This window comes from Peromyscus californicus, unplaced genomic scaffold (assembly GCF_007827085.1).
Source record: "Peromyscus californicus insignis strain IS unplaced genomic scaffold, ASM782708v3 Scaffold_9__1_contigs__length_137607984, whole genome shotgun sequence".
Classification (NCBI taxonomy): domain Eukaryota; kingdom Metazoa; phylum Chordata; class Mammalia; order Rodentia; family Cricetidae; genus Peromyscus; species Peromyscus californicus.
In genome coordinates, this window is record NW_026294617.1 from 135,931,922 (window position 1) to 135,950,850 (window position 18,929).

Consider the following 18,929-nt stretch of genomic DNA (forward strand, 5'->3'; position numbering starts at 1 on the left):
GAGGAGAAGAATCTTGTTCAAAAGCTCAGAATTTTTTTTTTTTTTTTGGTTTTTTGAGACAGAGTTTTTCTATGTAGCTTTGGATCCTGTCCTGAATCTCATTCTGTAGATCAGGCTGGCCTCGAACTCACAGAGATCTGTCTGCCTCTGCCTCTCGAGTGCTGGGATTAAAGGTGTGCACCACCACTGTGTGGCTTCAGAAAATATTTTTAACAAAATCATTGAAGAAAATTTTCATAACCTTAAGAAGGACATACCTATAAAGATACAAGAAGCTTATAGAATACCAAATAGATTGGATCAAAACACTAAACATATAGAACAACGAATTAATATTAAAAGCTACAAAGGAAAAAGGCTAAGTAACATATAAAGGTAGACCTATTAAAATTACACTTGACTTCTCAAAGGAGACTCTAAAAGCCAGAAAGGCCTAGACAGATGTCTTAGAGACTTTAAGAGACCACAGATGCCAGCCAAGACTAATATGTTCAGCAAAACTTTCAATTACCATAGAAGGAGAAAACAAGATATTCCTTGACAAAGTCAAACTTAAGCAATATTTATCCACAAATCCATCCCTACAGAAGGTACTAGAAGGAAAATTCTAACCCAAGGAGGTTAACTACATCCATAAAAACACAGGAAATAAGTAGTCTCACACCAATAAAACCAAAAGAAGGGAAACACACACACACACACACACACACGCACACACACACACACACACACACACTACCACCAACAAAATAACAGGAATTAACAATCATTGGTCATTAGTATTTCTCATTATCAACTGACTTAATTTCCCAATAAAAAGGCAGCCTAACAAAATGGATATAAAAACAGGATTCATCCTTCTCCTCCATACAAGAAATACATCTCAATATCAAAGATAGACATTATTACAGAGTAAAGGACTGAAAAAAGATTTTCTAAGCAAATGAACCCAAGAAGCAAGCTGCAGTAGCTATTCTAATATCTAACCAAATAGACTTCCAACCAAAATTAATCAAAAGAATGGGATGAAGGACACTTCCTACTCATCAAAGGAAAAATCCACCAAGATGATGTCTCATCTATGCTGTAAATGCAATGGCACCCATATTTGTAAAAGAAATATTGCTAAAGCTTGAATCACACATCAAATCTCACACATTAATAGTGGGAGACTTCAGAACCCCAATATCACTAATGGATAGGTCATCTAGACAAAAACTGAACAGAGAAATAATGGAGTGAACAGACATTATGAACCGAATGGACCTAGCAGATATCTACAGAACACTTCACTCAAACAGAAAAGAACATGCCTTCGTTTCAGTACATCATGGAATTTTCTCCAAAATAGATCACATATTCCATCACAAAGCAAGTCTCAACTGATAAAAGAAAATTCACATAATCCTATCAGATCACCGTGGATTAAATCTGGATTTCAACAAAAACAGAAAGCCTACAAACTTTCTACTGAATGACTGCAGGGTCACGTAAAGAAAGAAATTAAAATTTCCTAGAATTCAATGAAAATGAATGCACAACATACCCAGACTTACAGGACACAATGAAAGCTGTACTAAGAGGAAAGTTCATAGCACTAAGTGCCTTCATAAAGAAAGTGGAGTGATTTCATATTAACAACTTAACAGCACACCTGAAAGCTCTAGAAGTAGATGGCAGGAAATAACCAGAGGGCTGAAATCAATAAAATAGAAACAAAGAGAACAGTAAAAAGAATTGATAAAACAAAGAGTTGGTTCTTTGAAGAAATGAACAAGATGGACAAACTTTTTTTTTTTTTTTTGGTTTTTCGAGACAGGGTTTCTCTGTGTAGCTTTGCGCCTTTCCTGGGACTCACTTGGTAGCCCAGGCTGGCCTCGAACTCACAGAGATCCGCCTGCCTCTGCCTCCCGAGTGCTGGGATTAAAGGCGTGCGCCACCACCGCCCGGCCAAAGATGGACAAATTCTTATCCAAACTAATTAAAATACACAAAGAGAATATCCAAATTAACAAAATAAGAAACAAAAATGAGGCTGGAGAGATGGCTCAGAGGTTAAGAGCACTGACTGTTCTTTCAGAGGTTCTGAGTTCAATTCCCAGCAACCACATGGTGACTCACAAACATCTGTAATAACATCTGGTGCCCTCTTCTGGCCTGCATTCATACATGCTGTGTACATAATAAATAAATAAATCTTTAAAAAAAAAAGAAACAAAAGTGGGGACATAAAAACAGACACTGAGGAAATCCAAAGAATCATTAGGTCACACTTCAAAAACTTATACTTTGCAAAATTGGAAAAAAAAAAAACTAAAAGAAATGGTCAATTTTTCTTGGTGGATACCACTTACCAAAGTTGAATTAAAGTCAGATAAACAGTTTAAATAGACCTATAACCCTTAAGGAAATGGAAACAGTCATTAAAATTCTCCCAATCAAAAAAAGCCCAGGGCCAGATAGTTTTATCGCAGAATTCTATAAGGCCTTCAAAGAAGAGCTAATACCAATACTCCTCAAATTATTCTACAAAATAGAAACAGAAGGAACATTGTCAAATTCATTTTATGAGACCACAGTCACCCTAATACCCAAAGCACACAAAGATTCAACAAAGAAAGAGAATTGCAGGCTTATTTCCCTAATGAACATTGATGTAAAACACTCAATAAAATACTTGCAAACCAAATCCTAGAACACATTAAAAGGATCATAAACCATGATTAAGTAAGCTTCATCCCTGAGATTCAGGGATGCTTCAACATTCAAAAATATGTCCATGCCATCCACCATATAAACTAAAAGAAAAAAGCACATGATCATCTCACTAGATGCAGAAAAATCTTGTGACAAAATCCAACACCCATTCATGATAAAAATCTTGGAGAGATCAGGGATATAAGTAACATACCTAAACATAATAAAGGCAACTTACAGCAAGCCTATAGCTAACTTAAAATTAAAGAGAGAGAAACTCAAAGCAGTTCCACTAAAATCAGGGACAAGACAAGGTTGTCCACTCCCTCCATATCTACCCAACATAGTACTTGGTTCTAACTAGAGCAATAAGAAATTAAAGGAGATCAAGGGGATACAAAATGGAAAGGAAGAAGTCAAAGAATCCCTATTCTTAAATGGTATGATAGCATACATAAAGGACCCCTCAAATTCTACCAGGGAAATACTACAGCTGATAAATTCTTTCAGTGAAGTGGTTGGATGTAAGATTAACTAAAAGAAAAAAATCAGTAGCCCTCCTACATACAAATGATAAATGGGCTGAGAAAGAAATAAGTGAATCAACACTCTTCACAATAGCCTCAAATAATATAAAATATTTTGGTATAACTCTAACTAAGCAAGTGAAAGACCTGTATGACAAAACTTCAAGTCTTTGAAGAAAGAAATTGGAGAAGATATCAGAAGATGGAAAGATCTTCCAAGCTCATAGATCAGTAGCATTGACAAAGTAAAAATGGCCATCTTACCAAAAGCAATCTACAGATTTAGTGCAATCACCATCAAAATCCCAACATAATTCTTTATAAACCTTGAAAGAACAATACTCAACTTCATATGGAGAAACTAAAAACCCAGGATAGCTAAAACAATCTCATATAATAAAAGAACTTCTGGAGGAATCACCATCCCTGATTTCAAGCTCTACTACAGAGCAATGGTAATAAAAACCATATGGTTTTGGCACTAAAATGGACAGGTGGACAAATGGAATGGAATTAAAGACCCACACATAAATCCACACACTTATGGACACCTGCTTTTTGACAAAGAAGCCAAAATTATACAATGGAAAAAAAAACCATCTTCAACAAATGGTGCTGGCATAACTGGATATCAGCATGTAGAAGAATGCAAATAGATCCATATCTATCACCCTGCACAAAACTCGTCTAAGTGGATCAAAGGCCTCAACATAAATCCAGATACACTGAACATATTAGAAGAGAAGAGAAAATGGGAATTAGTCTTGAACACACTGATATAGGAAACAACTTCCTGAACAGCAGTGCAGGCACTAAGATCAACAATTAATAAATGGTACCTCAAGAAATTGTAAAGTTTCTGTAAGGTAAAGTGCACCATCAATAGGCCAAAACATCAGCCTACAGAATGGGAAAAGATCTTCACCAACCCCACATCTGACAGAGGGCTGATCTCCAAAATATATAAAAATTTAAGAAACTAGATATCAACAAATTAAATAATCTAGTTAAAAATGGAATACAGATCTAAACAGAGAATTTGCAACAGAGGAATCTCAAATGGCTGAGAAACACCTAAAGAAATGACCATCATCCTTAGCCATCAGGGAAATACAAATAAAAATGACTCTGAGATTCCATCTTATACCTGTCAGAAGGGCTAAGATCAAAAACACAGGTGACAGCTTATGCTGGAGAGGATGTGGAGCAAGGGGAACACTCCTCTACTGTTGGTGGGAGTACAAATTTGTATAGTCACTGTGGAAATCAATATGGTAGTTCCTCAGAAAACTGGGAGTCAGCCTACCTCAAGTCCCAGCTATACCACTCTTGGGCATATATACAAAGGATACTCTATCCTACCATAAGGACACTTGCTCAACTATGTTCATAGGAGCTTTCTTTATAATAGCCAGAATTTGGAAACAATCTATATGTCCCTCAACTGAAGAATGGATAAAGAAAATGTGTTTACACTCCAATTTACACAATGGAGTATTACTCAGCTGTTAAAAATGATACCATTAAATTTGCAGGCAAACGGATGGAACTAGAAAAAAAAATTATCCTGAGTGAGGTGACCCAGACCCAGAAAGCCAAACATGGTATCTCTCACTTATAAGCAGAAATTAGCTGTAAAGTAAAGGATAATCTCATGCTACAATTCACAGACCCAGAGAGGCTAAGTAAGAAGGGACATACAGATCTCTCTGGGAAGGAGAAATAGAATAGATTTCATGGGTTGACTGGGGGCAGGTGAGGATGGGAACAGGAGGGATCAGGTTGGGGGGCATGGAGTGAGAGTGTACTAAGAGAGATGACTGGAAATGAGGGGCATTTTGGGGGCAAAGTAGAAATCTAGGACAATGGAAATTCCCAACACCTATGAGGGTGACCCTAGCTAATAGTCTTAGTAATGGAGGATATAGACCCTGAACTGGCCATCTTCTCTAACCAAGCAAGGCTTCCAATGGAGGGACTGGGACACCAACCCAGCTACAAAACCCACAATTGGTCCCGCCTACAAGATATGCTGGGGTAAATGTGGTTGCAGAACTTATGGCAGTGGCCAACCAACGACTGGTCCAACTTGAGACTCGTACCACAAGAGGGAGCCCAAGCCTAACACTGCCTGGTGTCCAGGAATCAGAGTCTGGATAGCTTAGATACCTCAAATAGAACCAAACATGATCAGTTCTTTAAAAAAAAAAAAAGAAATGATTCCTATTGATACTCTGCTATACTTGTAGACTATGAAGCTCAGCATAATTGTCATCAGAAAAGCTTCATCCAGCAAATGGTGGGAGCAGATGCAGAGACTCACAGCCAAACATTAGGTGGAGCTCAGGGAATCCTGCAGAAGATGGGGAGGAAGGAATGTAGGAAACAGAGGGGTCAAGGATACCATGAGAAAATGGCCCACAGACTCAACTAAGAAGGGAACATGGGGGCTCACAGAGATTGGACCAACAACCAGGGAGCCAGTAGGAGTCTGACTTCAGTCCTCTCCATATATGTTATGGTTGTGTATCTTGGTGTTTCTGTGGGACTCCTAACTGTAGAAGTGTTGTGGATATCGCTCTTCATAAATAAAATGCTGATTGGCCAATAGCCAGGAGGAAGTATAGGCGGGACAAGCAGAGAAGAGAATTCTGGGAAGTGGAAGGCTGAGGCAGAGAGGTGCTGCCAGCCGCTGCCATGAAAAGCGAGATGTAAGGTACTGACCTGTAAGGCACTAGCCACATGGCAAGGTATAGATTAATAGAAATGGGTTAATTTAAGATATAAGAAATAGATAACAAGAAGCCTGCTGTGGCCATACAGTTTGTAAGCAATATAAATCTCTGTGTGTTTACTCGGTTGGGTCTAAGCAGCTGTGGGACTGGCGGGTGAGAGAGATTTGTCCTGACCATGGGCCAGGCAGGACTGGAAAACTCTAGCTACATCTGGCGCCCAACGTTCGTGGTATGAATTCACGAAAAAAGCTGCTTGCCTGTGACCTTTGGGGCCCCTGCTCAGACCTGAGCTACCCTCAGCCAGTTGTGGTGAAGCACACTGGTTGGATTTACTGAAGGAGGCAGAGGCAGGAGGATCCCGAGTTTGAGGCCGGCCTAGGAGGCTTGCTAAGGAGAAGCTTTGGCCCAGCCACAAAAATGGTGGCGGTGGGACCACGGAGGAAGCGGCTACTGCTCCAAGTTGCTGGCTTCTTCTCATCGTGTTGGTGACTGCGGTGATGCTGCTACCTGGGACAAAGGGTTTACTACTGGTTGTTCAGAGAAGAATTGCCAGGACCATCGTGTTACAAGAAAACATTGGCAAAGGTCAGTTTGGAAAAGTTGGCAAGACAAATGGTGGGGAGAATTTCTTGCTGTGAAGATTTTCTGTTCTAGGGAAGAATGTTCATGGTTCTGAGAGACAGACATTTATCAGACTGTGATTGCTCCAAACCACAGAGGAGGCACAAAAAAAAAAATGTCTGCAGGGAACCATGACCCTGACTAACAGTGACTTTGAAATCTTCAAAAAGATGACAGGATCCCACAGCGATAATTCCACATGGACTATGGTAAAGCCATTAAGCTGATTAACACCACAGAAAGATTGACTTTGGACTACTAACTGCTTAGGACAATTTTGAGATGGCTAGCTGAGATGATCCAGCCTGACAGACTATTTGAACAAGGACTTGAAACAAGCCCTGCACTTTCCCATTATGCATTGACTGGACAAATGATACAGGACTTGACAATTAACCCAAAAATTTTCTTTTCAGGAATCCCTAAAGATGTCTTCGCCCCTAGAAAGCAGGAAGTAATTTTAAGAAAATGACACCCACATTCCCAAGAAGTGGGGTGGGTAGTTTTTGGTCGTTTAATGAGTTTTGGATATTGTCATTGTTTACAATGGTTGGTTACAAGTTGTTAATTGTTAATGGTCAGGAAAAAAGCTGAACAAGGAGATTAGATTCAGAGTTTTTGTTTGAAAAAAAAAGAAAGAAAAAGAAAAAAGAGAATATAGATATGAGGTAGATTATCTAATCTACCCTGAGAAAAAAGGTAAAGAAATAATAGGATAAATGGGTAGATCATTGAATCTACACTAAAAAAAGGGGAAGATTATTGAAACTTTTATGAAAAGAAAAAAGAGAGAATATGATTATGATAAGATAAAAGGTCAATTTTTGAATCTACTTTTAAAAAGGACTACTTGTTTTATATAGGATAAGTAATAAAATTTTTTTGTCTGAGTTTATCAAATGTTACTGGACTGGACATTGTTAGTATTTATAATGGAGTTTTTATCTGAATCTGTCAAATGTTAATGGACTAGACATCGTTTATGTAATTCTTGACTGTATATATTGTATATACTTATTGGATACAGTTTTTCTTATATTAGTTATAAGCTTTTTTAAATTTTAGACAAAAAAGGGGGAAATGTGGTGGTATTGTGTTCCCAAAATATTGTGCACCCTAATAAACTTATCTGGGGTAAGAGACAGAACAGCCACAATATTAAACATAGAGGTTAGGCAGTGGTAGCACATGCCTTTAATCCTAGCGTTCCAGAGGCAGAAATCCATCTGGATCTCTGTGTGTTCAAGGATACAGCCAGGCATGGTGACTCATGCCTTTAATCCTAGGGACTATGACAAAAAGCAGAAAGGTATATAAGGCGTGAAGACCAGAAATTAGAAGCTTTTGGCTGGTTAAGCTTTTAGGCTTTTGAGCAGCAGTTCAGCTGAGATTCATTCGGATGAGGACACAGAGGCTTCCAGTCTGAGGAAACAGGATCAGCTGAGGAACTGGTGAGGTGAGATAGCTGTGGCTTGTTCTGCTTCTCTGATCTTCCAGCATTTACCAAAACAACTGGCCTTAGGTTTTATTTTCATTAATAAGAACTTTTAAGATTCCTGCTACATAGAAGTGGGGCTGTCTGTGACTCTTTTGCCTGCTTTTGGACCCTTTTCCTCCTACTGGGTTGCCTTGTCCAGTCTTAATGTGAGGGATGTGCCTAGTCTCATTGTAACTTGATATGCCATGTTTCATTGATATCCCTGGGAGGCCTGCTGTTTTCTGAAGGGAAACAGAGGAAGAATGGTTTTGGGGGAGAAGGGAGGTGAGGGAATCGATTGAGAGGAGGGGGAGGAGGAAAAACTGGTCAGGGTGTAATACATGGGAGAAGAATAAATAAAAAAGAAAAAGAAAAGAACAGGCAAAATAGTATTTATATAGGCGCTTATAACTTCACAGGTTAAAAGTGAAAACAACAGAAGCATAAGGTGTTTTTCACTAGTGCTTTCTAAATTTCAGTATCATGTGTATCCCCAGGCCAACCTGCTAAGATGCTGATTCTGATGCTGTGATTAGGGATGGGACCACACTGCACCTGTAACCAGCTCCTGGGAGACACAAGCACTGTGGGGCCAGGAAGGTGCAAAATAAAGCTCTTGCAAATATTTCAAGAGCAAGATGTAAAACACACATGACAGGCATGCCAATAGCAGCTGGAGTCATGTGTGGCTCCCAGCTCTGTCAGCATCAGTGACAGGAACAGCAGGAAATGCCTCCACTCCATTTCTGAAGAGGTACTCTATGCTTTTCTCTAGTTTAGTTTGGTCTTCAGGAGATTCCTGGCTGGAAAGATAATCCTGTATTCCTGGTCTTCAGTCACAGAATGAGTGAAGGCAGGAATATGAACATGTCACATAGATAATCTATAATCTACTTGAACAGTATTTATGCCTCATGAAGCTACAATGAATGCAGTTACTAGTAAACAGAAACAAATGGCTTTGGGCTTCATCTTAATTCATCTTAATCTTTAACTCGTAACAGAAGTAATGTGGCCCTTGAAAGCTGAGTGAACTGTATGTACTGTAACCCCCCTCAACTGTAAAATGGGCAACACCCAATCTATACAAGTTCAATAATAAGGGTTAAGTGTACATTAACCCATGGTGTAGAGGTCAGACTCCATTAAGACTACATAGCAGGAGGTAGATAGCATCCTGAGGAATCAACGCCTCAGCAATCTCCTTCTGAACATGAAGATATTGTTAAGGGAAATTGACTTAGTTAAACTTGGTTATGTCATGAAATAAAGTTTTCCATAAATTATTAGCAATTGATTAGTAGTTTGTGGGAGGCACAGGAACTAGGTATGTCTCTCTAAAATTTTGTATATCTGAAGATATTTTGGATAGAGGGAGGGAGGGAGGGAGAGGGAGTGAGTGAGTGAGGGTGGGAGAGAGAGCGGGAGAGAGAGAAGGAGAGAGAGGGAGAGAAGGAGGGAAAGAGGGAGAGAGGGAGGGACGGAGGGAGGGGGAGGGAGGGAGGGAGGGAGGGAGGGAGAGAGAGAGAGAGAGAGAGAGAGAGAGAGAGAGAGAGAGAGAGAGAGAGAGAAAGAGAATCGTTAAACAGCTACTGCAGGTATAATAGGCTCAGAGTTTGTGTAAATGTGTTGGCTTAGCCCAGGGCAGAGACCAAGCTGCAGACAGGGAGTTGAGCTGGAGCCTGCGCTCATGACCATCCGAGGGAGTATCTAGCCGAGTTCCTCAGTTGGTCCACTGTCAGCTTTATAACTGGGTAGCAGAGGCGGCAGTAGTGCTTGACCATGTCTGTAAGGTCTAAGTACACAGGAAGGAAGCAAAACCCAATAAACCCTTCTGTGGACAAGAGGGACACTGAGTTAATTTAGTCTTTTAAATGTGTTTGTCTTAGTGTACATTATTTATATACAACAATGGGTTGATGATTATAAGCTTATATATACATATGTAAAACATACTTTGGTTACACTCACCCTTCTTTGCTATTCTTACCCTTTCTGATGGCCACCTCCCTTTCTCAGATAGTCCCTCTTCTACTTTTCCCTTTTTCTTTCCTAAATCCCAATTCTACATATGAGAGAAAACTTGATTTTCATTATTCTTATTTCAGATAATATAAATAAATTGATTTAATTTGGGCTGGGGTTTAAGTCTTCAATCATATCTTTTATGTTTCCATTAATCTTAGGTAACCTGTGGAGCTACTACTAAATAATGACAAGACATTTACAGACTTCAGTCAGATTATTTTTGTATCATGAATGGAAGAAGCCTATTCACTTTCAGTTCTAAATCTCCATCTAAGTTGGGTTTGGTCAGACTGAGGAGGAAGCTGTGTCTTTTAGTAGTGCTGGCCAGATCCTAGAACTTCCCATCATGATAGAGACAATACACTTCCATTCCACCCAAATTTCCCACCCACCCAGAGCAGCTATAAGCTTTCATTTTCTTTGCTCTCTAGGAAGCAAATTGGATCGATTGAAAACGAAGACTGTGAAAAATTATTTTAGATTGCATGAGAAAATTATCATCAAAATGCAAAGTTCTGCCTTAAACCACTCTTTAGTGGAGAATGGAGAAAATAGCTCTGCTTATTGACAGATTTTATTTTAAATTCTACATGCTCCAAATGAAAATACTAAAGCATTGTTTGACCAGTTAAAACTGCAGAAATATTTCATGCATGTGGGAGTAAGAGCAATTTCAGTTTAGCCACAGCCCACAAACAACAGCTGTCGGATGATGATGGTCTGGTGGGGGCTGTGGGGAAGAATGGTTCCATACAGGTATTGTGACAGCCTTTGTACTTTAAATTTTATGCATTATAAAATCACCAGTGAATTCCATATTACTTTTGTGTTTTTCCTCATCATTGTGAATGAATGAATGTGAGGGCATCTATCATTGGAGCAATACGTTTAATTTGTGTGTTTCAAATTTCTCTAATGCTTTTGATCCATAATCAAATACAGCAGTGCACTGTGTAGCCATCTTTCAGTGAGTGGCAAATGGCATTTAAGACAGTTGTTCCAAAAGATGATAATGGGTCTGAAGGATTTTTACTGCAAACGTGGGAGAGTGCCTCCATTGCAGAGCTCTTGCCTGGCATGTGTGAAGCCATGTGACTGGTCCTTAGCACACAAAACAAGTGAAACAACAAAGCAAATAAACAACAAAACAAAGCAGAACCCTGGTTGCTTGGTGACACCTAACGTATAGTATGGCTCTGCACTTGGGTTTGTGTTGGTGATGGTGTAGGCAGACCAGTTGTGCTGCTAGTCACACAGAAGGCAACCCATGCAAGACTGTGCAGCAGACACCCTTGAGAAGGACAGTAAACATCCTACTGTGTGAAGTGTTTACCAGGCTATGCTTTTTAGCAGTTTTTTGGAGAGTATTCTTTCAACTTCTTCTAAAGTTCACTGTTTCACTTGTGGAAGGAAGTGCCTCTATGATGTTCACATGGCGGTAGAACTCATGTCCTTGAAATCAAATAACTCTTGGTTGCTCCATGACTCTGAATGGTTTATTACTGAGGACTCTATAAAAGCCTGGATGACTGAGGAGATGGCTTGGTGGGTAAAGTGCTTGCTGCTCAAATATGAGGACCTGAATGTGGATCTCCAACACTCATATGAAAGAGCTGGGCGTGGTGCCTCGAATCCCAGCAGTAGAGTCATAAGACAGAAGGATCCTAGGGCTTTTTAGCTAGCCAGTTCATTCTATTCAGTAAACTCCATGCCAAAGAAAGACTCTGTGTTAAACAAAAAAGTAAACAGACAGACGACAGACAGGGTGCCTAAGTACAACACCTGAGGTCATCTTGTGGCTTCCACATGCAGGTGCACATACAAACATATACCCCCTCACAAACTTTCACACACATACATATATGTATATACAAAAGCCTGGAAATACTATATATCTCATTTATTAGCAGTACATTTTAAAGGCTTCAAATGTGCTTGTTATAGATTGAATAGTTATTTTCTTCCAAAACTCATACGCTGATGTCCTGTCCCACCCAAGGTGGTGGAATTGAGACATGGAACTTTTGGGAGGTTATGGAACTGGATACAGCCATAAGAGTGATGAAAGAGCATCTTCACACTTCCTCTCTTGTGTAAAGGAGAAGTCACATGACCACAATAGTGTGGCAGCTGCTAGCAGGCCTAGAAAAGAACACTGATGAAGGCTGCCTTTCTGGGTGCAAACTCTAGAACCATCAAAACGCATGTCTGTTGCTTCAGCCACATCAGCAGGGCTATCGTTCCATACAGTTGAAGAGACACATCATCACTGCATTCCCAAGTGAAAACAGAGCATTTTTCTTGTGGATGATGAGGACAGGTCTTCCTGCTTGGGTGGCGTGGGTGGCAGTCATTTTACTGACTGGATCATTTCTCCAGCCCTTAATTACACTTACATGCAAAGTAAACACATTTTTCTGAACCAAGCCAAATAAAACAAACACCCTTAACATAACTAAAACCAAAAACTTAAATGAGATGTTGTTTTATTTCCTTTATATTCACTACTGATTTTCAAGTTAGTTTTTAGAAGAGTTAGTCCAATCTACTAACACTTTCCTTATTTCTTTCCTGAAGAAGAGGAAACAAAGAAATCCAAGAAACATAATAACACTAAAAATCACAGAAAAATGAGTTATTGTGATAGAATTTTTGACCTTTACCCCTGTAAGCCAGCCATCAACTTTTGAATTAAGTGATCCCATTTATCTTTGAAAAGTATCTTTCACACTTTTAAGAGAGTTACCAATTTTAGCAAAAAGAAAATTAAGTGTGTAATAACCTGGCACCCATTTCACTTGCATAATTTTCCCATTTTTCACTTTGTATTTTCATTTTGAGTCAAGGCAATTAGCAAAAAGTCGGAACATTAGAGTTCTAAATAGAAAGACACATCCATTACCCACCCTTTCAGCTTGATACTCTCAACCTCTTAACAATAAGTATAGACCCATAGAGAACTCCAGAGAAACAGTTTACCAAGAGCAAATTATGCGCCATATTTTTAAAAGCTTTATACAATTTTAGAGCTGGGATTAAAAACTACTTTAATTGAGATTTGTTATATAATTTATGAGTTGGAATTAAAAAGTTAGATAATCTATAAAATAAGCAGTTATAACCTGTGTGAAGTGGGATGTAAAAAGCCAGGCTTGGAAGCACTTCCGTGAAGGCAACCACAGGGAGAGAGAACATTTTCTGGTGGGCATTTTGGTAGGGAACATAAAAGAATCACATGCTGGTGGTGTTTTAACTCAGATCTAGAGCCCTGATACTCAGGGCTGTCTGTGAATCAGAAGTTTTGATATCACTTGGACATCTGAGAATGGTGTGGAATTCCAAGTTCTCAGGTATTATTCCTATTAGACCAGAGCTTGTATATTAAACAAGACTACCAGGTGCCTGTGACACTTGTTGCAGTTTAAAAGCATGGACTTAAAAGATGCAAGTAGTAAGTCTTAGGAAGAGTAGAAGAGATATTCCAGGTAAGAAGTGAGACAGGACCAAGGAGTCAGGACAAAGTTTATCTCATTGGAAAATCTGGAAAAAGGGAAGCCTGGAAACAGGATGGATGAGTGACGGGACTGATGTGTGTCAGGCATAATAATCAGGCCAGTGCAAACTGTGTTTATGTATTTTATCAAGAGAGTTCTTAATTTCATACAGTAGTTGGTAGTTTCTTCAGTAATTGACACAAAAATCTGTGTAGCAACAAAGCCTGAACTTTTTCATTCTTTCTGTCTCTCTTTGTGAACCACGGAGTTTAATTAGAGATGCCTACAGAAGCATGGATGAGCAGTCACTACAGAGGTGTGAACAACTTGTTAGAAGCTACACCACTGAAGATACTATCTCTCCCTCCACCAGCAACCACTAACTGACTGTAGATTTTCAAGAAGTTGGGGGCAAAGCCTACAGGATTGCATCCTAGGGAGGCATGAAGTTGGCATTACATTTGGATGTGAAGTGTTTCTCTAAGTGTTGGAGGCTGTGTCTCTTGTGCAGTGTATTAGTGGCAGAGCTCTGGGAAGCAGCTGGATCATGAGGGTTCTAACACTGTAAATGGATTTATGCATGGATGGATCCATAGCCTAATGGACTACTGAGGTGGTAGAAGTTTTAAAAGGTGGGTCCACCTGTGGCATATTCAAGAGTATGTCTGTCCCCACTCCCTCCCTCCCATTCTGCTTCTGAGCTACTGTGAGTTAAGCAGCTTTGCTTTTCTCCTAGTCATGGTGTTCTGATGTATCACAGGAGCAGAGCAACAGAGTCAAGTGACCATGCACTGAACCCACTGATGCCATGAGCCAAAACAAACTTCCTCCTTTAAGTTGATTTTCTTATAATCAGTGGAATGCTGACAACACAAGTGGATACTGAACATACTACCTACTCTGACACCAGAAAGAGAGTCTAGGACTATAATGGGTAGTGGTGGGTGATGGTGTTTCTCTGGGTTCCTGGGGTGTGCAGTAGGGAGAGTGCAATGTGCCAGGAAAGCCTGGAAGTGGCACTGGAGATGTACAGTAGAAGGCTGAGCCTGTGACCTTCTAGGTACTCAGCTTTCCTAATTAGCTGTGAACCTTTACTTCAGGTACTCTTCAGAAAACATTTCTCTATCATGGCCACCTTGAATTCCCTTTACTCTTTGTCCATGGATTAGACTACTTCATGGTTCATTTTGCTGCTGGCCATTGTCTTGTGAGTCCCATGCGAGGTGATACCTAAATGGGGCCTAAAAATGACTGTCCAACTAGTTACAATAGCCTGAGAGTGGATCCCTATGTCTATACAGTTCATGGTCAACAAGGACAATGTTGGCTATAGTCAAGTACCAGGTTTCCTTTAAGGAGGCACCTGCCCCATCCAACTCTTAGGTATTGCTTCTTTCACCCAAAACAAGTGTTTCTTTTGCCTTTGTGGCATCTGAGCATTTCATACTAATCAGCAGTTTCACCAAGAAGACTCAACGGCTCTACCTTGTTGGTATTTGTATTGCTCTATTTACTACCTACCAAGTGACTGAAAGCTGATAGCTGACTGGTGATCATGGGTTTGGTCCTTTTGAACATAGTGCAAATGTCTGTATTGAGTCACTATTTGACCAGTTCATGTTTTTCCACATTTTTAAGTCAAGGGTCTTGAATAAATGCTGTTTATGACTAAGCTCAAAGGCAGACTCTAGTGTAGTTTGTGCAATACTACTTGTCTTCTGGGAAGGAAGCAGAGAGGTATAGGCTAAGCAGTCCTGCACCTACCAGCATGAAGCAAATCCTGCACTCAGGATGTGGACTGCTAGCTCAGCACAGGAACTAGTCCAGTGTACGTCTGGGATTAAACTAGACTTCAGAACTCGGTTTGTCACCTAAGGGAACAAGAGGCCAATAGAGGCCGAAAACCACACCCATGGACAGGAGCTGCTTCTCAGGGAGACCAAAGCCAAGCGTTTCTCCCTGCTGAGAAAGCGGCTTTCCTGTGCCCATGTTTGGCTCATCCAACCTCTTAATTTTGTCTTCAAAGAATCAAGACATTAGTTTGTATAAGAAATACAAACTAAGAGGCAAAATACCAATCACAGCCTTTTAGAGATTAATGAATTTGAATTCAGTTGCCCTGAGTTTGACCCACTGAGAAAGATTAGTGCCTGAGAAGATAATTGGGAAGAGGATTTTGATAACAATAATAACAAATAATAATAACAATAACAGCAATAATAATAATAATAATAGTAATAATAATAATAATAATAATAACAAAATTGCTTTTGTGCAACCCCAAAGAACTATGTTTTCTCTGTTGGAGAAAATGGAAGTAACTGAGGACAGAAACATACTTGACAGTCTAGATATTATCATGTTAATTGTTGACACTTTTACTGTTCTCCAAAATAGAATTGGAAATTTAAATTTGTTGAATTGCTCTACTCTTTAGAAGTGGAACATTTCAGTCCAGTGGCTGTTTTTCCACTTGGTAGTGGACAGATGGGGTGAGAGGAGAAGGCAGGGACAAGTTCACCATCTAGCCTTTAGTGGTAGTGGCTCTGAGGCTACACCCTATGTCAAATCGAAGAGTTTAACAGGCAGTTAGCCATAATTGTAATAAACTCAGCTACTTTTAAAAGCTGAATCTTTTTCTCCTTGTGTATACTGAACTCTGCCAAGAGAAAGAACTTGTATACTCTTTTATAATGGGACAAGGCAGCTGGAATCTGATGGAATGGCCTTATAGGAAGGCTGATTTCAGATGGCTTGTTCTGACACCTCATTTCATACGTTGTCAACAAAGTCACTTCAGTGAAACACAGAACATTAACAGTCCACAAGGAATTGTAAACTAAATGCTGTTTAAGTTCTAATCAATTAGTAAAAATTGTGCAGCATGTTTTATCCTTTTAAGGCAATGTTGGGATTTTATCTTCCAGTTTTTTTTTTAATGGTGACTTTGCTTTTTACTTTGTTGTCTAAAAAAAGTCAAGCTTCTATATGTACAAAATTATTAGAGTGTAATTTCAATATATATATATCACAAAGACTTAAAAACTTGATTCCCTTTTTATGAGAAATATTTAAGTTAATTTATAGTTGCTACTCAGTAAACTATATCAGATTGATACTCTCTGAAAAATACCATTAACAGTGTATTTGCAGGTCTGGCAATTACTTTGCTTGAGAAAGGTTCACGGTTGACTATTTCTCACTGTGTTTTATAGCTTCAGTGGATTCAGTGTTCAGATGTAAAGTTTTTACGATGTATATAAGCATTAACTGAATGAAATGCAGTTCAAAGGAAGAATTTGCAGCAATGTTTTTATAGAAAATACAGCATAACCTTTAATTTCTGGTCGCACACAGGCCAATAGACTAGTGTGGGAACTTACTTTCCGATTGTATTGGGTAGCATAGTGAGTTGATTGTCATCTACTTTTAGAGTTGTTAGCTTTTTCAGCAGTCCTGAAACAGAGAAGAAGTTTTATTAATATACCAGAGCAGGAAATGTCATTGAAAGAAATCATAGGGCTCACTTATGTTGAATGCATGTTGTTTCAGTTGGCTATGTTCTGCATATATAACACACAAACAGACAGACTAGTTTTGAGTTTTTGTTGTAAAAATTCAAATGTCAATGGGAGTAAATCAGAGCAGTTAAGTAAACAAACTTGGGGTCCACACACTTGTCAAGAGATGCACCTACATCTCCTTTTTCTGTTTTCCAGCAAATGGACCAGTAGAAACATTTTGAGTCAGCTGAGATTTAATATTGAATTAATTCCCAAGCACAGATAACTCATTTTCTTATGATACAGACTGGAAACAGTTCAAAACAACAAGAGTGTAACAGTCAAAATGTGGGAAGGGAAGTCCTACAACAAAAAATTTATGATTACAGTTGTGGAAAATGACCACGCATGAGTCGTGTGCTGAGATTTCAGAAATGGTGGACTTGATCAGTGTTAGACTCAAAAATAGTTTGATTTGTAATACCTCACATTGAGCTAGCCAGGGATTGATGTTAAAACTATCTTTTAAATGTGTATGTGCTGTTGTGTATATGTGCTTGAATGTGTATGGGCAGATGGATGCATCTGGAGTCTTCTAGGATTGCTCTTACACACGCTTCCTTTTCTGAGCCCAGCTATTTCTATCTTACCGAGGGCTGGTTGATTTTACTTACCTGCCTTGCAGGCTCGCTCTAGGATCCTGCCTCCACCTTCTGAGGCTGGATTACAGGTAGGCTATCGTTTATCTGGGTGTTTGGGATCTAAAGTCTAGTTCTCACTTGCCTGGCAAGTGCCTTAACCACTGAGCCATCTCCACACCCCACAACCACGTATTTCCCACTGTGTGATCTATGCCCTCCACACTTTTTATGGCTTGCCCTCCTTCCATTACCTTAATGTGAAATCACTGCACAGTAACGGGAGAACAGTTCCCTTTGGCATAATCACTCCTCTTACCCAACCACCAAACAGCTTGTAAATCAATGTGGCTTCAGTAGCCAAACCCAAGGACAAAGTATTAGTATGAAGGTTAGCATTTGTTTTATATGGGAACTATGCATATATGCTGTAGATTACTATGTCCTGCAGAAAATTTGTCAGGAAAATGTTAATTTCATGATCAAATGTCTTTTGGGGATGTCAAGTTAAGGATAACTAAACCATTTTCCTTAACAAAATTTTTCTAGGACTTTTTGATATAGTTATATGAAAACGTGATCCTCTGAAATCATCCTGAAATTTGTGTGTGTGTGTGCGCGCGCGCGCGTGTGTGCGTGCGTGTGTGTGTGTGTGTGTGTGTGTGTGTGTGTGTGTGTATGTGTGTGTGTATGTGTGTGTGTATGTGTGTGCCCCTGTCCACACCCACTTAGGTGTGGAGCATCCTTCAACATTCACACCTTGTGGATATGGGGTCAAATCACACCCACCTATTTTAGTATTCTGATAATTTTTTAAAAGTCAGAGGAAGTCATATGAAGTCTGAAGTAAAGCTGTGGTTGACTTAGGATTTCAATATAGTTACGTTTTCTTCAGAAGCAGGTGAAGAGAACTAACCCTGCTGTCAGACTGCTGCAACAAAATACCTGCAACATGGGAGCATAATTCATCAGCTTGAAAACAATAGCATGTGGGAAGCAGGACATTCCTTTGGTGCATATTCATCATACTGGTCTGAACATCTTTTGCACCATTCATCTCTGTTCAAAAGGTATCGGAACCATTTTAGCTTCTCTAGTGTATGTTTTGAAACATCAGCTCTGGGATGTAAAAGGACACCAGAGCTTGTTTATGTTATGAGTGGGGCCATGAGTTACATTAGAATGTTTTGTAGCTTGAAGCCCCCATCA

The 18,929-nt window shown here is 39.4% G+C and overlaps 1 protein-coding gene across 14 annotated transcripts in view; it reads right to left on the reverse strand.

The window, feature by feature from the left end:
- The window catches only part of Lrrc7 (leucine rich repeat containing 7), a 477,706-nt gene that overhangs the window by 111,351 nt on the left and 347,426 nt on the right, over positions 1–18,929 (reverse strand). For all 14 annotated transcript variants that reach the window (XM_052730896.1, XM_052730897.1, XM_052730901.1 and 11 more), the window contains one exon: positions 16,963–17,035. In XM_052730896.1, the coding sequence (XP_052586856.1) occupies positions 16,963–17,035 (73 nt within the window). The remainder of the gene's footprint in view (positions 1–16,962; positions 17,036–18,929) is intronic.